Source organism: Cetorhinus maximus, chromosome 25 (genome assembly GCF_964194155.1).
Source record: "Cetorhinus maximus chromosome 25, sCetMax3.hap1.1, whole genome shotgun sequence".
Taxonomy (NCBI): Eukaryota; Metazoa; Chordata; class Chondrichthyes; order Lamniformes; family Cetorhinidae; genus Cetorhinus; species Cetorhinus maximus.
The window spans coordinates 26,824,244-26,849,755 of NC_135903.1; the positions used below are offsets into that span (position 1 = coordinate 26,824,244).

A 25,512-nucleotide genomic window follows, 5' to 3' on the forward strand; every position below is an offset into this window, starting at 1 on the left:
GAAGATGAGGTGTTGTTCCTCCAGTTTCTTCTTCAATTCTTTCAAGGCATGAGCGTTTTGGATTAATTATTTCCATATATTAATGTGGCAACCTTTTTTTATTTGTTCATGGAATCTGGGTGCTACTGGCAAGGACTGCGTTTATTGCGCATCCCTAAATGTCCTTGAGCATATTTCAGACAGCCTTTAAGAGCCAATCACATGCTGTGGGTCTGGAGTCGCCTATAGGCTAGACCGGATAAGGAAAGTAGGTTTTCTTCTGTGAAGAACATTAGTGAACTAGATGGTTTTTAATGAATGATTTATTTCATTCACTAGATTTAAATTCCACAGCAGCTGTGGTAGGACAACTTGAACTCATGTTTCTGATCATTAGTACAGGTCTCTGGATTACTATTTCAATAACATAATTACTAAGCTACTGTATTCCCAACTGTATATATTAATATGGTAGTCATATATTGGTGAGGCCTGATTATGGAATTTATATACTGTCATGGCATGGTTTCACTTAGAATGAATATTTATTAACTAAGAGTAAGTAATTTGTTTATATCTTTGTTGCCATATACCTATAATTCTGTCTGAGGTTTACACTGAATAATTCACACCACCCTTAAAGAAAGTCTCATTACAATGATTATAAATAGAAATAATTACACCTTGACAAATATAAGCCTGGAAAATCATTGTCACAAGCTGCAGATGTTGTCCCATGAGTTTTATTTACTTGAAACAATAAGCTAAACCACACTTGCAACTTCCTTCTATACTTCTGTGTTAAAGTGAGGTACCCTATCCCTTTAAGAGAATGCAAGTGTACTGATCATGTGACAGCACTGATGAATCACCGTACAGCGTGGGCAACTGGGAACTGGAGTCTAGTTCTGGAGGTTTCTGAGTGGGCACGTATGATCTGGTGCTCTGCCCTACGTCTCAATAAACCATCACTGTTTATTCTTACATGGGTCTCTCCCCATTATTGAATGTAAGCAGCAATTGATGAGAACATAGGAAGGTGTGCAGTTAGAGTTGGGTTGGCCAACAAACTCATTTACCCAAGTGGCGACGAGGATAAAGAATAAAAGAAAATAAATTTCCAGATGGGTGAGCAAAGCATTGGAAAGAGCATCTGTACGTAACTTATAAAAGAGGTGGCAGCCGGCAATTGGAGCAGAAAGCTGTGTTGCAGTTTAAAATAAAAAAAAACCCTGCAGAATCGTGAGGATCCCACTAAAACTGGAAAAGATATGATATGGAAGTGTCGATGTCCACCATTGGAAAGCATACATTTAGATATCTGAGTAAACACATCCTTTGAAATTAGAAGTTTCAGACACAAAGCTGAGGACAAACATGGGCAAAGAAATAAGACTGAAAGGGTTATGTCGGTGACGTATGGAGATCAACCTGAAAGGCTGCCCTTGTTAGTGGTGGCTGGAGAGGGCCCCAACTTAACAGGCCCACAACAGGCATGAAAATATTTAATTGAAATGAGCCGAATTTTTTCAAATTACAACTAAAGGTTTACAGGAAATATTGCAAAAGTATGCTTCCATTTTCAGCGACGAATTAGGAAGGATTCGAGGGCAACAGGCCAGGATCCATGTAGACCCAAACGCAACCTCCAGATTTATAAGAGCCAGACCAGTCCCTTATGCTCTATGGGACAAAGTTGAAACCGAACTGGACAGGCTGGAAAATTGGGCATCCTACAACCAGTGCAGTTTTCTGAGAGGGCGGCACCCATCGTACCTGTACTGAAGCCGGACCAAAGCGTGTGTTTACGTGGTGACTATAAGCTAACTGTCACTAAGGTGGCCAAACTTGATAGACACCCGATACCCAAGATTGAGGAATTGTATTCGAAGTTGGCAGGGGGCATCACATATTCAAAATTAGACATGAGCCATGCCTACCAGCAGGTAGAGTTGGAAAAGGAGTCTAGGGAATTTGTCACCATTAATAGGCACTGAGGATTGTATCAATACACACGTATACCCTTCAGGGTCTCCTCGGTGTGTGCTCTTTTCCAAAGAATGATGGAAAACTTGCTCCAAGGATTGTCCCATGTTATTGTTTATTTGATGGTGTATTGCTCATGGGGCTGATTGACGATGAACACTTAGCAAATCTAGAAGAGGTGCTCAAACGCTTCGCACAAGTGGGGGTACGTTTAAAATGAGAGAAGTGTCTGTTCCAAGCTAAGGAGGTAGTTTACTTGGGCCACAAGGTCGATGCGCAGGGCCTGCATCCTGTGGAAGAAAAAGTCCAGGCCATTCGCAAGGCACCTGCCTCGAGAAACACCACAGAGCTTAAGGCCTTCTTAGGCATGGTAAACTACTATGGCTGATTCCTCTCAAACCTTTCAACTGTGCTGGCCCCATTGTACAGCCTGCTTAAGAAGAACCAGAAATGGAGTTGGCAAGCCCCACATCAGGATCCCTTTCTGAAAGTGAAGCGATTGTTAAGATCATCGGCCTTGTTGGTCCACTTTGACCCGAAGAAGGAATTAATTTTAACATGTTTTGCGTCCCCTTATGGAATAGGGACTGTCCTTTCACATCGGATGGCAGATGGCTCCGAAAGACCCATTGGTTATACATCTCAGTGTCGCAGAGTGATGATATTCCCAGATTGAAAAACTGGGCTTATCTATTGTGTTCGGTATCCGGAAGTTTCATCAATATCTCCACGGTCGCCATTTCCATATTATAACCAACCACAAGCCCCTACTGGGATTATTTGCAGAAGATAAAGTGCTACCATCTATCGTATTGGCTCGAATCCAGAGATGGGCACTAATATTAGCCGCCTACGAATACACTTTTGTTCACCGTTCAGGAACTCAAATCGCACAGGCTGACGCACTAAACCACCTTCCCCTGCCAGCTATTAACAGGGAGGCTCCAATTCCCCAGGAACTGGTCTTAGTGCTAAATTTTCTGGATTCCTCCCCTGTTCAGACCAGACAAATCTGTGAGTGGACAAGTCGGGACCCACTATTGTCTAACGTCCGGGAGCAGGTCTTTGAATGGTTGGTCAGGTGGATCTAAATCTGAGGAGATGTAGTCCTATTCTGATGGCAAATATGAACTCTCCTGCCAGGATGGTATATTACTCTGAGGAGCAAGAATTATCGTGCCCCCGAGGGGGTGAAGGCTGTTATTAGCCTAGCTACATAGCGCTCACCCGGGTATTAGCAGAATGAAGATGGTCGCAATGCAGCTATTTGTGGTGGTCAGGCATGGACTTGGATATAGAAACCTGGTCAAAAGCTGTCCTCAATGCCAGCAGGTGCAAAAGCTCCCCCCTTTGCTCCATCGCACCCATGGGAATGGCCTCGGCGGCCATGGGTGTGCCTCCACGTCGATTAATTGGGACCCTTCTTGAGCACAATGTTCCTTTTACTAATTGACTCCCACTCCAAATGGATGGACGTCCATGAGATCTGGTCATCCACATCAGCTGCCACCATAGACCGTTTCTGGCAGAGTTTTGCAGTGCATGGGTTGCCGACAGCCCTCGTGTCTGACAATGGGACCGCATTTACGAGTGGGTAGTTCCACAGGGACACGATCCTTAACAGCATTACCCATATCAAAACCTCACCCTACCACCCAGCATCGAACGGCATGGCTGAGCGGGCAGTTCAAACCTTTAAATCCAGGATGAAAAAGATGGAAGGGGATTCCATCAGCACGAGATTGTCCCGGTCCTTGTTCGTATACTGGACCACGCCACACACAACAAGAAATAATTGTAGGGGAAACATTTTATCAACATCTACTAACAGATATATTAAAAGCCTAAAAGTACCACTGCACCTGTCTAAGAACAGTAACAGGGACTGCTTAGTCCATGGACATTCTAAAAGATTTTGTAGCACCATTAAGCTTTTGTGCCAACCACTAAACTTAACAGTTGACAGGACTAGTAATGAAGCAGAACTACTGATGAAGAGACATCACTGCACCCACCTGACCCTTATCTGGGCGAATTCAGAGGGGAGCGTGGAGAAAAGCCAAGAGGCGCAGAAGACCAGGCACGATGGTCATGGTTGCAAAAGAACTTTCACGGTGGGAGATGCGGTCCTTGCAAAGAACTTTGGAAATGGGCCCAATTGGCTGTTAGGTGAGGTGAGTGCAGTAACTGGACCCCTCTCCTATAATGTATTGGCAAATAGCCGAATAATTAGATGACATGTGGATCATCTCCGCAAAAGCACACCAGTCCCACAAGAAGAAATACAGTCTTCATCTACGCTTGAGTTTGTGCCACATGTAGAGGACGGGTCACATGATTTGGAAGCGCGGTGGGGCCTGTGGGACCCGAGGGGGTCGGGGAGACAAACCTGCCAATTTCCATCAAGGAACCCAGTGGACAACTGTCCCCTGAAAAGGAGGTCTCGGGGAAAACCAGCTTATTGAACTGAGATGCTCAACGTCCAAGAAAGCCTCCTGAGAGACTTGACCTGTAAATAGTTATTGTGTAAATAGTTAATGTGTTTTAAGCTTGTTGGCTGTACTTATAAGTAAAGGGGGAGGGATGTGGTAAAGTGAGGTACCCTGTCCCTTTAAGAGAATGCAAGTGTACTGATCATGTGACAGCATTGTGGATGTGGGAAATCACCGTACAGCGCGGGCAACTGGGAACTGGAAGTCCAGTTCTGGAGGTTTCTGAGTGAGCACTCACGATCTGGTGCTCTGCCCTCTGTCCCAATAAACCTTCACTGTTTATTCCTCCCCGTTATTGATTGCAAGCAGCAATTGATGAGAACATAGGAAGGCTTGCAGTTAGATTTCGGTTGGCCAACAAACTCATTTATCCAAGACATAAAAACTTCAATTACAGATGTAAACTTTAATAAAATTTTTTGAATGTGTCAATAAGTACTATATAGTATATATAATTTCTAGGTATCAGCACCTGCAGTATTTTGCTTTCATCATATAATTTCTAGGTGTCTTTTAGTTTCTACAAATGCATAATTTTTCTTGGAGGGGGTGTCCCTGGATTTGGATGCGCCATTGACGGACTTGTGAAAATTGAGTTGGTAGGATGAGAAATGTCTTTTCCTGCCTCATTTTATGTCAGAACTTGGTTGCTCCTCACTGATGCATCTAAGTGGAAGCTAGTTAAGTACAGAGGAAGAAAGGAATAGGAGGATATGTTGATAGAGTGAGAAGAGGTTGGGTTGGGGAAAGCCCCAGATGATACATAAACAGTGGCACAGACCTTTTGGGATGAATGGCCTGCTTCCAAGCTTTAATTTCTATGCAATTTGTTCATGCCAACTCATGTCTTTTCAGTACCTTCATTGTGCCTACACAGCACTGCTTTAATTCAAAATGAATTATACTGCCATTTTACTAACAAGAAATTGGCTCTTGAGTTATTAGCCTTGGCTCATCACACTCTCACCTTCTGAGTTATAAAGATTGTGGGATAAAGTCCTACTTCAGACATTTAAAGTCCATAACCTAGGCTGACACTTCAGTGTAGTACTGAGCGAATGCGACACCGTTGGGAGTGATGTCTTTTGGATGTGGTGTTAAACCAAAGCTCTGTCTTTCCTTTGGATGTGGGGAGTTCTCTTGGTGTCCCACAAAAACATCACTAAAACAGATTACCTTACCATTTATATCATTGCTATTTCTGGGACCTTGCTCTCTGCTGATTGCCTGTTGCGTTTTACTGTTCTATGTTTCAAAAGTGCTTCATTATCCGCGAAGTACTTTGGGATAAAAACAAAAAACTGCGGATGCTGGAAATCCAAAACAAAAACAGATAATTAAAAGATGTGCTCCTATCACTGCTTGCTTGTCCCTACAACCACCCCGCACCCCCCAACTTCTCTCCCCCAACCCTCCCACCTTAAACCAGCTTATATTTCACCCCTCTCCTAATATTACTCAGTTCTGTTGAAGGGTCAGGAGGACTCGAAACGTCAACTCTTTTCTTCTCCGCCGGTGCTGCCAGACCTGCTGAGTTTTTCCAGGTAATTCTGTTTTTGTTAAGTACTTTGGGATGCTAGTTTTGAAAGGTGCTATTTCTTTCTTAGTGTTCAAGTATGCAGCTATTTTCAAAAGGATCTTGTTTTTGTCTCCTTTTTAATGAGTCCCTTGTCATATGTAAAAGTATCGCGATTCAAATGATCATTTTGTAAATTGATAAATCAAATTGAAACCTCCACCCACAGCTGGGAAAACCAGGAAACTGGTGAGGAGGTAAGGTTGATAGTCACAAGGAAGATTGACCACAGCCCTGGGTTGGTTTATTATTTTTTAAAAAAAGGTTTTAAAGGTAACAGAAATTGATTTTATTTAGGTGGGGGGGGGGGGGGGGGGAATAAATTGTGTAAGACTTAATTCCTGAGCCGGGAATATTTGAATAGTTCAGAGCTGTGCCCCAGAGCCAATGATTCAGCTGCTGTCAGAGGGAGCGGGAGAGGGAGGGGAACCTGATGATCGGGGCCGGGTTTCCAGCCGGAATTGTGCTGCGGACGGGACGGGACGGGGCGGCTCGGTAAGTCATGGCGCTGGAGGCTCGCAGGCGGCTCTATAAAATCCTCATGCGCTTCGGCGCCATCATCCTGACCCGTTTCCCCTTCTGGAATTGCTTCAGCATGTTGATGCTGTTCGCCGAGCGGGCCGACCAGCGCAGGTGAGTGTGAGACCGGGGCGGGGGCTTGGCGGGGCGGGGGAGGGAGCTCGGGGCCTTGGCCCAGGGCAGGGGGAGGGGGGGCGGACATTTATTTCTCTTCAGTTCTTTACGCTTCTTTCTTTCCTCCGCGAGGACTAAATACTAAAACTTGCGGCACAGTTAAATTTGAATCAGCTGCGGCTCACTTCTCGCCTCTTTTGAGTTACAAGGTCCCGGGTTCGAGTCCCCACTGAACGCTGACGCCCCAGGGCGGTACTGAGGGAGCTCTGCACTGTCGGAGGTGCTTTTTTTTTTGGAAAATTATACTTTATTCATAAAATATGTGGAAGAACATTCCAAACCATTTCAAAATCACCATCACAAAGGTACAAAACAAAAACAGAATTACCTGGAAAAACTCAGCAGGTCTGGCAGCATCGGCGGAGAAGAAAAGAGTTGACGTCTCGAGTTTCGAGAACTGAGTTCTGTGGAAGGGTCATGTTGGACTCGAAATGTCAACTCTTTTCTTCTCCACTGATGCTGCCAGACCTGCTGAGTTTTTCCAGGTAATTCTGTTTTTGTTTTGGATTTCCAGCATCTGCAGTAGCTTTTTGTTTTTATCACAAAGGTACAATCAGGTTCAACTTTTACAACATGTATCACGAGGTGCATCAATACAAACAATGAATATTACAATCATTTGCAGACATTCATTTTGAGCTGTACAGCCCGAGTGGCTCTAAACATTTCCCAGTTCCTCGGTGCACTATGGCAGAAAGGTCTTAGACAGTGACCTTTCCCCATTGCGCCTTTGTGGCGGCTGCCCCAAGCTTTAGTGCGTCCCTCAGCACGTAGTCCTGGACTTTGGAAAGTGCCAGTCTGCAACACTCGGTCGGGGACAACTCTTTGCACTGGAAGACCAACAAGGTTCGGGCAGACCAAAGAGCGTCTTTCACCGAGTTGATGATCCTCCAGCTGCAGTTGATGTTTGTCTCGGTGTGTGTCCCTGGGAACAGCCCGTAGAACACAGGGTCCTGTGTCAGAGAACTGGCTCAGGATGAACCTCAACAGAAACCACTGCATCTCTCTCCAGACCTTCTTTGCAAAGGCACAATATACAAGGAAGTGAACAACGGTCTCGTCGCCACCACAGCCACCTCGAGGGCAACATGCCAAGGGGGTGAGACTCCTGGCATGTAGGAAGGATCTGACGGGGAGGGCCTTGCTCACCACCAGCCAAGCTACGTCTTGGTGCTTGTTGGAAAGTTCTGGCGATGAGGCATTCTGCCAAATGACTTTGACAGTCTGCTCGGGGAACCATCCCACAGGATCCACCCTCTCCTTTTCCCGCAGGGCCTCTAAGACGTTACGTGCCGACCACTGCCTGATGGACTTGTGGTCAAAGGTGTTTCTCTGCATAAATTTTTCCACGAGGGACAGGTGGTACGGCACGGTCCAACTACTTGGAGCCTTCCGCGGCAGCGTGGCCAGACCCATCCTTCGCAACACCGGGGACAGGTAGAACCTCAGCACATAGTGACACTTGGTGTTTGCGTACTGAGGATCTATGTACAGCTTGATGCAGCCACACACTTTTGGTGGCCATCAGTATGAGGGCGATGTTGGGCACATTTTTTCCCCCTTTATCTAGAGGCTTGTACATCGCGTCCCTGCGGACACGATCCATTTTCGACCTTCAGATAAAGCGAAAGATGGCTCGGGTGATCGCCATCGCACAGGAGTCTGGAATGGGCCAGACCTGCGCCACATGCAGCAACAGCGAGAGTGCCTCACACCTGATGACCAGGTTCTTACCCGCAATGGAGAGGGAGCATCGCTCCCACATGCCCAGTTTTCTTTTCACCATAGACACTCGCTCCTTCCAGTTTCTAACGCATGCCCCGGTCCCTCCGAACCATATCCCCAGCACCTTCAGGCCGTCAGCCCTGACGGTGAAGGGGACAAAGGATCGGTCAGCCCAGTTCCCGAAGAACATGGCCTCACTCTTCCCATGATTTACCTTGGCTCCCGAGGCCAGTTTGAACTGGTCGCAGATGTGGATCGGTCTGCGCACCAACAGCGGATCCGAGCAGAAGACGGCGACATCGTCCATGTACAGGGAGGCTTTGATCTGAGTGCCTCCACTGCCTGGGATTGTCACTCCTCTTATGCTCGGATCCTTCCTGATGGACTCAGCAAAGGGTTCTATGCAACACACAAACAGGACAGGGGAGAGAGGGCAGCCCTGCCTGACTCCAGATTTAATAGGAAAGCTATCTGATTCCCATCCATTGATTGAGACTGCGCTACTGATGTTAGTGTAGAGCAGTTGGATCCAATTGCGAATTCCTTCCCCAAACCCCATTTTGCAGAGCACATCCACCATGTTGGTGTGCAATATTCTGTCAAAGGCCTTCTCCTGATCCAGGCTGATGAGGCAGGTGTCCATACCCATGTCCTGCACATAGGCAATCGTATCCCTGAGCAGCGCGAGGCTGTCCGAGATCTTCCTGCCCGGCACAGTGCAGGTCTGGTCAGGGTGGATCACCAGTTCCAGAGCGGATTTGACCTGATTGGCGATGACCTTGGACAGAATCTTATAGTCCACATTCAACAGTGAAATGGGTCGCCAATTTCTAATTTCCTCCCTTTCCCCCATGTGCTTGTAGATGAGGGTGATGATGCCTTTCCTCATGGATTCTGACATGCTGCCGGCCAGGAGCATACTCTCGTACACTTCTAGCAGGTCTGGGCCGATCCAGTCCCACAGAGCCAAATACAACTCCACTGGCAAGCCGTCGCTTCCGGGAGTTTTACTCTTCTCGAAGGACTCAAGGGCCTTAGTCAGTTCGTCAGGAGTTAGCGGTTTGTCCAGGCTCTCCCGTGTACTGTCGTCTAAGTCCTCCGTGATAGAAGACAGGAAGGACTGGGAGGCCATGCTGTCTTTGGGCTTCACGTCGTACAATCCGGCATAAAAGATTTGCTGATCCTCAAAATGTCGGACTGCGATGACTTTAGTGAGCCGTCTTCTTCCTTCAGGCTGCTGATCGCAAAGCTCTCTCTGTGTACCTTTTGGAAGAAGAAACGTGAGTACGTCTCATCCTGCTCCACGGAGCGGACTCTGGAACGGAAGATGATCTTGGAGGCCTCCGAGGCAAAGAGCGAGGCTGGCTGGCTCTTCACCTCTTGGAGTTCCTCCTTGACATCGACCACCATCGACTGCAGCCTGAGCAGATTCTGCATGTTTTTCTGGAGTCGGGACATTTCCCTCTGTTCCTTTCTAGCTCTCTGGGTGCCTTTGAGGATGAAAAACCTCTTGACGTTTCCCTTGATCGCTTCCCACCAGTGTGTCAGGGACTCAAAGAGGGGTTTCACGGTTCTCCAACCTTTGTAATCCCTCTTGAGCTCCTCAATGTTCTCTGGGGTCAGCAGTTGCACGTTTAGCTTCCATGCCCCCCTGCCCACCCTCTGGTCTTCCTCTAAGTGGCAGTCAGCCAGTAGGCAGTGATCAGAGAAGAACACCGGCTTGATGTCGGTGGATCTGACTGCGAACGCTCAGGACACAAACAGGAAGTCTATCCTGGAACGGATGGACCCGTCTGGCCGCGACCAGGTGTATCAGCGCTGCGCTCTGTCTACAGGGTTGCTGAAGACGTCGTGCAGCTTGGCACCCTTTACTGTTTCCATCAGGGATCTGGATATAGCGTCCAATGTGCTGTCGGCCCTGCTGGATCGTCCAGCCGCATCGATGACGCAGTTGAAGCTGCCGCCCAGAATAATCGGCCTGGAGGTCGCCAGCAGCAGTGGGAGCTGCTGAAAAACCGCCAGCCACTCACTCTTTTGTGCCGGGGCGTACACGTTAATTAACCGGAGTGGAGCATTCTTATACATTACGTCTGCTACGAGGAGGCGCCCGCCCACCACCTCCTTAACCTGGGAGACGGTGAAGTTGCCTCCCCGCAGCAGAATACCCAGGCCGGAGGAACGAGAGTCGTTTCCGCCCGACCGGATCGATGGCCCGTGGGACCACCATCGTGACCATTGCCTGTAGGAGCTGAGGTGCGGTATCGCACACTCCTGCAGAAACAACAGGTCAGCTTTGACCTTGGCTAGGTAGTCCAAGGTCGCAACACATCGCGTAGTAGATTTAATGCTACGCACATTTATGGATACAATCTTTACACCCATTTTAAAACATTTATTCTCTTACCAAACCTGTTGTCTCTGCGAGTCCCAGACCTTTGGACTGCTCCTTCATACCCATAGTGTGCACAAATTGCCTCACTTTGGATGGGCTGAGGAAACTGTCCTGAACCACCCCATTGGAGATGTTCTGCTCAGGTGGCATCTGGGGGTTTGTGCAGAGAATGGGATTTGAAATGTCCTTTGTTGAAGAAGCTTCTCCAATCCTCTCCCTCTCTGGGGCGTTGCTGCTCCCGGCTTCCCGGAGCTGGGGTGCGCTGAGCGCCTCACTGCTCCCAGATTCCTGGGGCTGGGGTACGCTGGCCTCTTCGGGTTGTGGGCAAAGTTGGGGTGCGCTGGTATCCTCATTGTCTCCAATGTTCTGGAGCTCGGGTGTCTCGTCCTCCAACTCTCTAGAGATTTGCCGCTTCTTCTCTAGGTGCCGCCCTGGCACTTCTTCGTCCGAAGAGCAGCTGCCCTTGTCATCCATGTTGGATGGGAGACGCCTCTTGCTACTTGTCTGGGAAGTGGCCTGGTCCCTTCTTGGCCCCTTCTTCCTTTTGGCTCTCTTCACCAGCTGCCACTCCCCCTGCTGATTTTCTGCTACTGCCTCCTCCTCCATTGATTCGCTCTCCTGAGGAGTGGGAGGTTCAGGGGGCAGTGCTGTTGATTGGCTGTCTGCTGCCTCAATCTTTTCCTCCACCTTGTCTCTCTCCCTGTCCTTCTTTGTCCCATTGTCCTCACTGGGTGCCTTGGTGGTTGGAGTGTTGCAAGTGTCCTTGGAAGTAGTGACACGAAGCATTTCTTCTGCTTCCCCCTCATTGGCTTTGGCTGCCTGTGCATAAGTGAGGCAGCGTTTGGAGCAGGTCCACTGTCGGAGATGCTGGTTGTTTACTCGGGAGGGTGTAAACGGTCCCATGGCACTGCTTGGAAGGAAAGTAGGGGGGTTATTTCTCCTGTGTCCTGGATAATAATAATCTCTCGATCAACGTCACAAAAACAGATTATCTAATCATTAGCACTTCGCTGTTTTTCAAAGTTCGGATGTGTGCAAATTGGCTGCCCCCGTTTCCTGCAATGCAACAACGAGTAGACCTCCAAAGCACTTCATTGGCTGTTAAGCGCTTTGAGACGTCCTGTGGTTGTACAAAGTGCGCTAAATAAATGTAAGTATTGGGGACAAAAACAAAATACTGTAGATGCTGGAAACACTCTGCACTCCCTGTGGAACCGAAGTAATCATCTCAGATTGATGACCTTTTGCCAGAAATTCTGTTAAATTATTTGGGAGCTTGACATTCTGCATTTCAAACAGCACCAAGGGCCAGACAAGGAATTTCTCTGAAAACTGGTGGATTGTTCATCCTTACCCCAAAAGATTTTTTAAAATTGAATTATCGTGAGTTTGCATCAAAATATCTGACTGTCATGGGAAAAGAAGGCAATGCAGGTCCACATTGCATTATCTATTGCCAGTTCTGATCTACTACAAATTAAATCCAATTTATTCTTAAATTTTACAAGTGACTTCCTGCTCTGCTGATCCGTCAATGGCTTTACATAGCAAAGCTTCACTTGTGTAGAACTGTTTCTAGGCAAGAAGATGTCTCGAACATTAGAAAGACAAAATTGTGGATGTCAGGGAGAAGGGAAATAGGTTTTGGAGCACTGAACTATGATCGAGGAGAGGGGATATGAAGGCATTTATTGCTAACGTTGAGCTGGGATTTTAAAATTCCCCCATCACCTCACTTCTCCTCATCTCTCTAGCCTTATAACCCTCCAAGCCTCCGTGCTCCCCTGATTTGACCTTTTGTGCATTCTGTTCAGATGTTATATTACTCAAAAAGAGCTAGAAACTAATTATGTGAATACATATCCTGGGACGCTACATTCGCCATTGCACTACAGTCAGCCCACCAGCCACATGGAAAGCAGCAAGAAACACTCGATGAAGCTCCAGCATTTTGAGTCTGAAGTGTGATTACTTCAAATTTATGGGAACTAGAAGACATAACACATCCCTGATCTTAATTGTTTCTCCATTACCAGCTTTGCTTTCAGCTGCTGAGATCCTAAGCTCTGAAATTCCCTCCTAAAACCCTCTGCCTCTCCATCTCTCTTTTCTCCTTTTAGATGCTCCTTAAAACCTACCTCTTTGACTAAGATCTACCCTAATATTTCCTTGTGTCTTGGTGTCAAATTTTGTTTGTCATGCTTGTGAAGTGCCTTGGAATGTTTTACTATGCTAAGGTGCTACATAAATATAAGTTCTTGTTGTCGAAGGAAATTGTCACTCGATCAGAAGGCTCTGTATGTAAACCAAGAGGGTTCTAGGTGCTATTGCCAGTCTGTACTGAGTTAGCTGACTTAAGATGGAGAGGTAGTATGGGTAAAAAACTGGACTGAAGGGGTAAAGTTAACCTGGGTTTCTGCTCCTGATTGTTATTTATTGACTTTTGCTAGAAAGTTTGTGTATATCGATGCTACCTGACAGTCAATGCCACGCAGTCCCCACTATCATAGTAACTAAGTAAGCTTATGCATGAAGACTCATTGCTCATGTGATTAGTCCTGACAGTTTCTATGCAATGCCATAGAATCATGAAAGAATATGAAATTATAAAATAAAGCAGCAAAATGGTTTTAAATTATTTTGGTTGTTGAGGTATGAATATTGAAGATTTATTGTGAGGCCTCCATCTTAATGGGAGGTGAAGTGAAGTCAGCGTTATGAAAAATACTTATTGGATATTGCTGTTCTCAGCATTTTGCCATGTAAATTTTCAAAAACTGAAGGCCACGCTGAGAAGTATTGAACATAAAATGCCCCTAGTGTTTAATCTGTCAGCTATTGGTGGCTGTGTGCAGCAACTGCACAAGAATAGCAGTGTTCCAGGCCAAAACACTTGATCTTTCACAATGTGTAATGTTTACACGTTTCTAGAATAATTTGAGATAGTTCTTTACCTTTTCAATTGCAATACTTCTGTTTAGTGGTGTTATAAATCTGCTCTGGGACTGTCTTCAGGTCCTCTGCCTTTTTTTTATTATTATTATTTTAGTGTATATCACTTTTAATTTTGGGAGGATGACAAATAACAGGCTCCAGATGGTCAGGTTAGATCTTGGGTAGAAAAATAGACTTCGAATACTCTTGGCACGTTACAGGCCAAGGGGGCTGAAATCAAATCTTTCAGATTTCTATGGCTTAGTAGCAAGACATGCAGCTCATTTAACCACTCAGCCACAGTTTCTATATTGGCCGTTTATTAGTCACTTCAGTTCTCATCTTTGTTTTCAAATACTTCCAAGGCCTCTCCCCTCCCTAAGCCTGTAATCTCCTTCAGCCCTACAACCCCCTGAAATATATGTGCTCCTCTAATTTCTGAGCTCGTGCACCCCCGATTTTAATTGCTTCACCATTGGCGGCTGTGCCTTCAGTTGCAAGGGCCCCTTCTTTACACCTTTCTCCCTTGCTTTCCTCCATTAAGACACTTCTTAAACCTACCTCTTCGACTAAGCTTTTGGTCATCTGACCCAGTATTTCCTTATGTGACATGGTGTCGCACTTAGTTTTATAATGTTCTGTGAAGCACCTTGGGATGTTTTGATATGTTAAAGATGCTATATGAAATACAAGTTGTTATAGTTAGTTATTCTACTTAATGTGCATTTAAGGTAATGGATTTTACTCACAGTTCAAATATGTTGGCCGATACAATATGGGAGTGATGTGACCCTTGTAAGCTAAAGTCTATTACTCGTGGCATGTGCAATGTTAAATACTGTGAAATTAGACACCTTCTGGACTGTTGCAGAGGGGGGGGGGGATGAATTGATATTTATCCCTGATATCTTAAAAAGTACATTGAAGGATAAAGATTGATTAAAATTTCTTCATCCAAAGTATATTTTCACCAGAATTTTCTTCCCAACTCTACTGAACGCACCAACTACTGCTCCTGCCAGCCTTTCAGCATCTCCCCAAGGAATTTGCTTTTTACATGGGAGCTTCAATGATGTGTATTGATTTGTCTGTGGTGTAATGGGAGCAGAACCAAATCTTGTCTTCATCTGATAGACACCGTCTCTGTGTGTTTTAACCAGTGTTTTCAAGACAGCACTTGAGCGTGAATTTAAATGATTTAAAAAAAAATTTTCTTTTTAAAAATTTGCCTCGCCCAAGAATGCTGAGGCCTGTTATGATTTCCCATTGCTGCTTTGACTGAGATCATTTAACACTCAAGAGTTTGTTCTCTTTAGATCAGCACTATATCATACGTTGCACTGATCTACTAAGCCAATGGGAGAAGGCATTGACTTGTACTGAACTTCGGGCAAGCGGGACTGAGATGCACGTTCTATTTGCAGCGAGTTAGTCAGAAATAAATTAATACTTTTCCAAGCTCCAGGCTGCTGTTACTGATGGGGTGGCTTCTTAGAGCACAAGAAATTTAACCTCATTCACTTAATATGGGGAAGCAGGCTGTGAAGTTCCGGCAATAAGACTTTCATTCATGGCAATCATTTGAGATTAAGTTGCAGTGCACTCTCAAGACTAATGTAATGGTGTGGTACTCTTGTATTGCCTAGGGAACCTGAGAGTTGCTGTCTTTAATCAGAATACTTACTATTAGTTTGAGATTTGCCTGAATGGATTGCAATTTTTTGAAATCCAGTCTATTAATACCTTTATTCAAGGATGTTCAAGTAATTAATTTTTTTTACTGTCATGGATTATAGGAATTGTGTTGAAAATCCACTGATTTATGTAGAAAGGGCTTACGATCCACTTGAAATGCACATTTACATTCGTTTTTGTTGGTTTTCCAGTGAAAGTGGTGGTCTTATGTCTTCCCTTTAGGAAACCAGATATTCCAGTGCCGTACCTCTATTTTGATATGGGTGCAGCAGTTATCTGTGCCAGTTTCATGTCCTTTGGAGTGAAGAGGAGATGGTTTGCTTTGGGAGCTGCCCTTCAATTGGCTGTTAGCACATATGCATCATACATTGGAGAGCAAGTGCATTATGGGGATTGGCTCAAGGTAAGAGAAACAAAATTATTGGTATTCTGCATGGTTAAACTGTCTAAATGTAGAATCCTACTGCAAGTGAATCTTATATTCTGCGCCACTTTACAAATGCAGATGGCAAGAAGTAATTACATTCTAGTGTAATTCTAGTACTACATTAGTACTAATGTCTGCCACAGGATAATGATGTGTGGTTTGTTGCTCTAAAGTTTCATCTTGCTATGTAATGGTTTGCTTAAAGGAGAGAAAGTTGAAGGGTGCAACTTCTGGGACTGTTTAGACTAGGGGCCAGTTATGTAGAATTGGCACAAACCTGGGATTGAGTAATTTTCACTTTGCACACCATTGGCTGGAGATGGTTTTGGTGTTGGGAAAGCTGAAGAAGAGAGGAATATGTTAAATGCCAAAATTTGTAATCACCTAATAAGATACATTTGGCTGCTGGATCACTAACTTACACCACAAGGCAAATTTAAGCTCTATTATAATCTATTCATTCACATGTAGAACTCACTTCTGCAAAATAAAATCAGTTTGAATCAGGAGGTGCTTTACATCGAAGTTATTTTAATTCCAGGTTTTATGGACATAAGGGAGAGGAGGAGTTTCAGATTATGGGAAAGATTTTGAACTTGAATTTTTGTTATCTTCAGGGCTATGACTTTTTTATTCATTCATGGGATGTGGACGTCGCTGGCTGGGCCAGCATTTATTGCCCATCCTCAATTGCCCTTGATAAGGGTTTTGAACTGCTGCTGTCCATGTGCTATAGGAATATCCACAGTGCTGTTAGGAAGGGAGTTCCAGGATTTTCACCCAGCGACATTGAAGAAATGGTGATATAGTTCCTAGTCAGGACAGTGTGTGACTTGGAGGGGAACTTCCAGGCATTGGTGTTCCCATGCATCCTCTGCCCTTGTCCTTCTATGTGGTAGAGGTAGTGGGTTTGGAAGATGCTGTTGAATGAGCTTTAGTGAGTTGCTGCAGTGCATCTTGTAGATGGTACATACTGCTGGCACTGTGCGTCGGTGGTGGAGGGGGCGAATGTATAAGGTGGTGGATATAGCGCCAGATCAAGCGGGCTGCTTTGCCCTGGATTGTGTCGAGTTTGTTGAGTGTTGTTGGAGGTGCAGTTATCAGTGCAAGTTGAGAGCATTCCATCAGACTCCTGACTTTTGCCTTGTGGATAGTGGACAGGGTTTGGGTAGAATTCCCAGCCTCTGACTTCCCCTTGTAGCCACAGTATTTTCATGACTGGCCCAGTTCCATTTCTATTTACAGAATTACAGAATTTTTACAGTGCAGAAGGAGGCCATTCGGCGCACTGAGTCTGCACTGGCTCTCTGAAAGAACATTCTACCTAGTCCCACTCCCCTGCCTTATCCCTGTAACATTGCACATTCTCTCTTTTCAGGTAGCAATCCAATTCCCTTTTTGAATACCTTAATCAAACCTGCCTCCACCACCCTCTCAGGAAGTTTGTTCCTAACTCCAACCACCCTCTGTGTAAAAAAAAAAAAAAAATTTCTCACATGACTTTTACTCCTTTGCCAATTATTTTGAATCTGTGCCCTCTAGTTCTTGATGTTCCTGGTCAAGTTAAGCCCCTAGGATGTTTTTAGTGGAGGATTCAGTGGTGGTAATGACATTGAATGTCAAAGGGAGAGGGTTAGATTCTCTCCTGTTGGAGATGGTCGTTGCTTTTATAGAGCAAATGCTGCATGCCACTTATCAGCCCAAACCTGAATCTTGCCCAGTTTTGCTGTAAATGGACATAGACTGCTTCAGTATCTGATGAGTCACGAGTTGTGCTGAACATTGATGATGCTCATGGGTGATTGCACAGTGAGCATCCCCACTTCTAACCTCATTATGGAGGGAAGGTCTTTGATGAAACAGCTGAAGATGGTTGGGCCTAAGACACTACCCTGAGGAACTCCTGCAACGATGTCCTGAGACTGACATGATTGATCTCTAACAATCCCACAATCACCTTCCTTTGTGTTAAATTTGACTTTAACCAGTGGAGAGCCACCGCCCACCCCCCCAAATTCCCATTGACTTCATTTTTGTTAGGGCTCTTTGATGCCACACTTGGTCAAATGTCAAGGGTAGTTATTCTCACCTCACTTCTTGAGTTCAGCTCTTTTGTCCATGTTTGGACTATGGCTGTAATGACATCAGGAGCTGAGTGGCCTGGTTGGAACCCAATCTGAGTGTCAGTGAGCAGGTTATTGCTGAGCAAATGTTACTTGATAGCACTGTCAACGGCCCCTTCCATCACTTTGCTATGATTAAAAGTAGACTGAGGCAGTAATTGGCTGGGATGGATATGTCCTGCTTTTTGTGTGCAGGACATACCTGGGTAATTTTACACATTGCTGATTAGATGCCAATGTTTAGCTGTACTGGAACAGCTTGGCTAGGGGCACAGCTGGTTCTGGAACACAAGTCTTCAGTACTATTGCTGGAATGTTGTCAGGGCCCATTACCTTGGCAGTATTCAGTGTCTTCAGCCATTTCTTGATATCACATGGAGTGAATCGAATTGGCTGAAGATTGGCATCTACGATGCTGGGGACTTCCGGAGGAGACTGAGATGGATCATCCGCTCGGCACTTTTGGCTGAAGGTGGCTGCAAGTGTTTCAACCTTGCCTTTTGCAAGATGTGCTGGGCACCTTAATCATTGAGGACGGGATATTTGTGTAGCTGCCTCCTCCAGTTAGTCATTTAATTCCCAACTGGGTATGGCAGGGCTGCAGAGCTTAGATCTGATCCATTGGTTGTCTATCATGTGCTACTTCCGCTGTTTGGCATGCAAGTATTCCTGTGTTGTAACTCCACCAGGGTAACACATTTTTAGGTATGCCTGGTGCTGCTCTTGGCAAACCATCCTGCAGTCTTCATTGAACCAAGGTTGATCCCCTGGCTTGATGTAATGGTAGTGGGGATATGCCGAACCATGAGGTAACCGATTGTACAATGATGTAATTCTGCTGCTTCTGCCACCTTATGGATGTTCAGTTTTGGGTTGCAAGATCTGTTCGAAATCTATCCTATTTAGCATAGTGGTAGTGCCACACAACATGATGAAAGGTATCCTCAATGTGAAGCTTGGACGTCATCTCAACAAGGACTATGCGGTGGTCAATCCTACAAATACTGTCACGGACAGATGCATCTGCGACAGGTAGTTTGGTAAGAATGAGGTCAAGTAGGTTTTTTCCTCTTGTTGGTTCCCTCACCACCCATTGAAGACCCAGTCTAGAGCAGTGTCCTTTAGGATTCAGCAAGCTCGGTTGGTAGTGGTGCTACCGAGCCACTTTTGGTTATTGTAGCGACCTTGAAGTCCCCCACCCAGAGTACATTCTGTGCTCATGCCACCTTCAGTACTTCCTCCAAGTGGGTGTTCAACATGGAGGAGTACTGATTCATCAGTTATTGGGAGGGGTGGTAGGTGGCAATCAGCAGGATGTTTCCATGTTTGACCTGATGCCATGAGACATCATGGGGTCCAGAGTTGATGTTGAGGACTCCCAAGGCAACTCCTTCCCGACTGTATACCACTGTGCCGCCACCTCTGATGGTGGTGGTGTCTGGGGCATTGTCTGTAAGTTATGAGCCCATGAGTGACTATGACAGGCTGACCGTCAACACCCCATTGTCCTTATGTCTATGAAATCTTTGGCAATCTCTTCTTTGCCTCCACCTATCACTGGCCCTCTATCCAGCTGTACCTGTGTCCTCCCCCCCCCACCTCTTTATCCAGCTTATATTCCACCTCATTTCTATATTTCTTAGTTCTGATGAAGAATCATATGGACTCGAAACATTAACTGTATTCCTCTCCGCAGATGCAGTCAGACCTGCTGTGTTTTTCCAGGTATTTTTGTTTTTGTTTCAGATTTCCAGTATTTTGCTTTTATGACAGGATGTTGCTTGACTAGCCTGTGGGGCAGCTCTTCCAATTTTGGCAGAAGCCCCTACATGTTAGTAAGGAGGAAAGGGTCGACAGGGTTGGGTATGCTGCTGTTGTTTCTGGTGCTGAGGTTGATATCTGGAGGTCCATCTGGTTTCATTCCTTTTACACTTTGTAGCGAGTGGCTTGCTAGGCCATTTTGGAGGGCATTTAAGAGTCAACCACATTGCTGGGGGATCACATGCCGTCGGCCAGACTGGGTAAAGAAGGCAGATTTCCTTCCCTAAAGGGCATTAGTGAACTAAATGGGTTTTTACGACTATTGACAATGGGTTTCATGGTCACCATTACTGAGACTAGCTTTTCAGTTTTGGATTTATTAATTGAATTTAAATTCCAGCAGCAGCAGTGGTGGGATTTGAACCCATCTCCCCAGAGCATTAGCCTGGGCCTCTGGATTACTAGTCCAGAGACATTTCCACTATGCCACTGCCTCCCCAATGGGAGACTTGAAGGAAGGAAGACTGCAGAAAGCTACAGCACAGAGGGATTTGGGGGTCCTCTTGCATAAGTCGCAAAGGGCTAGCACACAGGTTCAGCGGGTAGTAGGGAAGGCAAATAGAATATTGGCATTTATTTTAAAGGGAGTGGAGTTTAAAAATGGGGAGGTCTTGCTAAAACTATACAAAGCAGTGGTTAGACTGCACCTGGAATACTGTGTACAGTTTTGGTCCCCTTATCTAAGGAAGGATATACTGGCATTGGAGGCAGTCCAGAGAAGGTTCACGAGGTTGATTCCGGGTATGGAGGGATTTTCTTATGAGGAGAGGGTGAGTAGGCTGGGCTTGTACTCATTGGAGTTTAGAAGAATGAGAGGCGACCTTATTGAAACATATAAGATTCTTATGAGGCTTGACAGCGTGGATGCTGAGAGGTTGTTTCCCCTTGTAGGAGAGTCTAGGACCAGAGGGCGTAATCTCAGAGTAATGGGTCACCCATTTAAGACAGATGAGGAGGAACTTCTTCTCTGAGGGTAGTGAAGCTGTGGAATTCTTTACTGCGGAGGGCTGTAGAGGCTGGGTTGTTAAGTATATTCATGGATTAGATAGATTTTTAATCAGTAAGGGAATCGAGGGTTATGGGGAAAAGGCAGGAAAGTGGGGTTGATGATTATCAGATCAGCTATGATGTCATTGAATGGCTGAGCAAACTCAATGGGCCGAATGGTCTACTTCTTTTCCTACGTCTTATGGTCTTATAGATTCCATGGTATTCCTATATGTTTTTTTCTTTATTTCATTCCCTTTTCCTTTCATAGCCACCCGAATCGCACATCTCTAAACTATAGCAAAGAGGATAGGTAGGTACTTATGGCCATCTCTACCTATTTCTATGACCAGCTGGGTTAGTGAAGAGAGGCTTATGGGGTGGCTAAATTGTGATTCAGGTGGACTTTACTCTTGCTCGTTTGCTGTGGACATTGTATTCATTCTATGCATCTGCTGATGAAGTAGGTAAAAACAAAAACTTATTGCAATGATCAGATAATTGTAACACCCACCCATCCCACGCATGCATGGACACACACAAAACTGAAGGGATTCAGGGGCTGCTTTTCAGGAAAAATGCGCTCCTTACCAAATAATATTTGAAGTTTGTTTTTAATATAATTGATGTGCAAAGATGAAACCTCGACTTTATTTTCCTCATCCGAAGTCTGTTCGAAAGTAGTTGCAACTCCTCTTTAGTTCCCGCCTTGCACCAAAGCAAGCACATTTCAATCCTACGTAAGATTTTGTTGGAAGGGTGAATTTAAACTGGATTGAACACTGATTTGTACCGAGTGCCACATTTTCAATTGTATTCGGGTAAAATATGTTTGAGTTTCATTGGATTTCAAACATATAGTGCAGCTTGATTCACGTCACCTGGGTAGTGATTACGTTCTGATTTGAAACACATTTTTGAGCTTGTGTGACATTTTACTATTTGATGTTCGCTGCTCAAATAAAAACTACTGCAAAAATGTGCACAATCTAATAGTAGATCAATGAAGGGGGAAAGAAATGTCAGTATGTAGATGAAGTATATAAAACAAATATTTTGAATCTTGCAGGTAAGGATGTATTCCAGAACTATAGCTGTTATAGGAGGATTTCTGATTTTAGCAAGTGGTGCTGGTGAGGTTTATCGGCAGAAGCCTCGGACGAGGTCACTGCAGTCTACTGGGCAAGTGTTCCTTGGCATCAACCTTATCTGTGTGGTGAGTAACTGACCTTCCTGACACTACAGTTAAAGGTGGATATAAAGTAAGCATGCATCTCTGTACAATCACAAACTAAAATAAAATTGTACTAGTAACTCTTTTCTATGCATTTCAATATTGTATTGATGTGCAATTAATTAGGATCAGTAGATCACCAGTGCTACTCAGTGTGAGAAGTTACTTATTTGAGGTTGGCAGCTTCAGAATGCCAACATGTCCCCTTTCCTTTTGAGCACAAGTTTGGGACTAGTGCTAACCTAATTCTTCAAATCGCTGCTCTCTATACTTTTTCTCCATCCCCAAAAGCCTATCACAAATGCAGAATGGCATTTGAGGTGGCTTTTCAGCTGAGTTGTCAATTTCTGTAACAGCGTTTTGTTAAGATGTTCAGGAGAATGTGCAACAGTTATAAAAGATGGCCAGCTTAAGTTTTGTACCATGTTCCCTATACTTGATCTTAAGTTGTGGAATTCTAATTTAATCTACAGGCCTACTCCCTGCAGCACAGTAAAGAGGACCGTCTGGCCTATCTGAACCACATCATAGGAGGTGAAATTATGCTGCAGTTGTTATTTGTACTGTATGCTGTGCTGGCCTTGTCTTTCCTCTCTGGGTATTGTGTACGGACTGCAGCCCAGATACTCTCTGTTCTTATGCCCCTTGTAGTTCTCTTTATCGATGGAAATGTGGGCTATTGGCACCATTCCCGCCGGATCGAGTTCTGGAATCAAATGAAGTTACTCGGGCAGAATGTGGGCATTTTTGGTGCTGTTATAATTTTGGCTACAGATTGTTAATATTTTTTAAATGTGGGGTTCTTCAATGCATGGCGCAAATGAAACCACTGCCTTGTACTGCTATTTATTTGACATTTTTTTAAATGTATAGGTTCTTAAATATATTTTCAATATAGATCATATTCTTGGACAATTCTAAAGATTAAACAACTTGTGTATGAGCAATTGCTTGTATACTGGTGAATGTGCTGAATAGCTGAGGGCTGACTTTGTGAATGTATGCTCCTAGGTTAAAGTTTGCTCTCCAGGACCATGCAACAAGAAATTAAGAGCTGCTTTGGCTGGTCAGCTTTCATACCAGGAGTATATATTTGGAAAATGGGTCTACTTTCTGTTTATTGATCTACTTTTTCATCAAAGTCCAATTTAGGTAAATTATTAGTTCTGTTTGCTGCATCATGAATGATAGAAAAGGTCCATGATTTGTTACAGCGTGATGTCCTTTGATTTATGTAACCGCTTATGATGTGTTCCTTTATTTCCCTAGCAACATAACTGTTATCTCCTGCAAATTAACTTGCTTACAGTTTTAAAATCCCAATTTTTTTTCCATCTTATATTTCCTTACCTACTTGCCTTACTTACTCATGCCAGCAAGCTGGGTTGGCGAGGTATCAGCTGATCTACCCGACAGCTTCAAGAACCTGCTTTGTGTTGACCCAATGGATTTCTTACAGGTCACAGGCAGGACATTTCCAAACACCATTCCTTTTGTGTGACATTTTTATTTTTGACCCCAATGTCATGGACACTTCCCAGCTGCACAGTTTAACACTAAAGGCCACATATCCATCAGCAGGTTCTTCACTGCTGTAGTAGTTTAATCTAAGTAAACTCAAAACAAAATGTCTGATCCAAGCGGATTACTCTTCTAAAATGTCCCATTTGTATCTGTAGTAGGGTGGGCAGGTCACTGGTGAAGCTAAGCCAGAAGATCAGTCGATGAATCGGCTCAGATGGATATTGTAAACCAGAGCAACATAAGTGTTGCTGTTGAGATGTAGCACCTATATATCATTTGAATGTAGCAATCATAATGTTTTTTATTTTTTGCAAAGTAAGTGTTTTGTCTAATTTTTTAGCCCATTCCAGTGATTTTCACCATCACTTCAAATTCTATCTGTCCTGTGATTTTCTTTTTTGGGAGGGTCGGCATGGGTAGATTTCCCTTCACAAATCACTAGCTTTAATAAATAGTTACCCATGGATGTATGTCAGATTATATTTTAAAATTATAAAACTGTCTTTTTAATCTAAAGTTGCTTTTCAGGATGCATCAAAGAAGCCCTTTGTATCCAAGTTTTTAGTGAAACAGTGATGGGGAGAGCTTTGATGTGCCCTGAGGGATTTCCTCTCAAAGTATGGCAATTCATCAGGAACATTCGTTAGCTTTCAGACTGACTGTGAGCTTTCTTTCTCTCTCTTACCTTCTCTTCAGGCCCCCTTCCACCTTGCCAATCAAAATTGTGCTAAGATTATGCAGCCCTTCAAAAACACTTTGTGAACAATCTAAAAACAAACCAAACAGATTGAAAGCAGAATTAAAAAGTGCACTATCTTAGTGAGGAAATATATTGCAGAGCTTGTGACCAGCCATATTATTGATAGTTCAGTGACAGTGCTTAGTCAGAATGATGAAGACACGAGTTGCAGTGGAGATATGGATTATATGTTTATAATTTGTCCCATTAGTCCTTACCAGTCAGTTAGAATGCTTTGTTTGTATCTTCCCATTGCGATGACACTTCTGTACAATTTATTTTTATTATTTCTACTTGCAAACATGTAGAAATGCAATTTATTTTTAACAAAAATACATCTAGCTATAGGGTCTCTGTCCATTGTGCTCAATTTTAAGTCTTACTTGTTTATAATCTGTTCAGGATGGGTGGTGGGCTAAATTGAGTTCATTGTCTCTGCTTTGGTATTTGTTAGCTATGTAGGAATGGGAAGTGAAAGATTTCACAGCAAAAACATCCTGTACGTTGAGGTAAGTTCTCTTATAAATCAAAGTGCTGGTGAAATGTTGGGCCACCTGTTAACTCCTGTCAGTGATGGCAGCTAGATAACTTGCCTGAAAAATAGGATCTATTTTCTACCTGGTAACACTATTGTAGGCTCATAGTTCATGTTTATAAAATTTATACATCTCAAGTCTTAACAATATTTCAGTGGGATTCAAAATCTTAATTTGTGAATTTTGCTGACATTCATAAAGAATATAAAACAAATATATCCTTCTCCAGATTATTATTGTTACTTATTTTCCATGATCATTTACAGTAGGTGAGTGGTATGAATCTGGATAAACTGGATCCAATTCACTTGCTGCTATTTGTTTTGTGGTTGATCTGAATTGTATAAGGCTACGTTTTGGTTCATATAGCAGGGATCTATATTGTGCTTCCAATGCAATGATGTTGCTCTATATTTAAAGGGTTTATATTGAGTGATGCATTTGATCTGAATTCATTTTGGAGCCATTCATAATGACTTACCTATTGGGGTGCACTATTCCTGTTTGTATTTTTTTCCTATCTACATTTCATAGTGTGAGTGGGTCTAGCAAATGGTAGAAGGAGGGAAAGAGATCCCATCACTGTTGCAGCATTGGACTGGTGCCGAAATAGATTGAACTTTGCAGCATGCCTTTTCTCTGCTAATAT

The 25,512-nt window shown here is 44.2% G+C and overlaps 1 protein-coding gene across 1 annotated transcript; it reads left to right on the plus strand.

The window, feature by feature from the left end:
* The first annotated feature begins 6,473 nt into the window (after nt 1-6,473).
* Nucleotides 6,474-25,079, plus strand: tmem101 (transmembrane protein 101). Its single transcript, XM_078529667.1, has 4 exons — nt 6,474-6,666; nt 15,695-15,875; nt 21,900-22,046; nt 22,538-25,079. The coding sequence occupies exons 1-4, from the start codon at nt 6,536-6,538 to the stop codon at nt 22,844-22,846; spliced, it is 768 nt and encodes a 255-aa protein (XP_078385793.1). The 5' UTR covers nt 6,474-6,535; the 3' UTR covers nt 22,847-25,079.
* The last annotated feature ends 433 nt before the right edge of the window (nt 25,080-25,512 follow it).

Coding starts and splice junctions, on each gene's coding strand:
- tmem101 (XM_078529667.1), top strand. CDS start 6,536: ATGGCGCTGGAGGCTCGCAGGCGGCTCTATAAAATCCTCATGCGCTTC. Junction 15,876..21,899: donor ATTATGGGGATTGGCTCAAG/GTAAGAGAAACA, acceptor TGAATCTTGCAG/GTAAGGATGTATTCCAGAAC. Junction 22,047..22,537: donor GCATCAACCTTATCTGTGTG/GTGAGTAACTGA, acceptor TTTAATCTACAG/GCCTACTCCCTGCAGCACAG.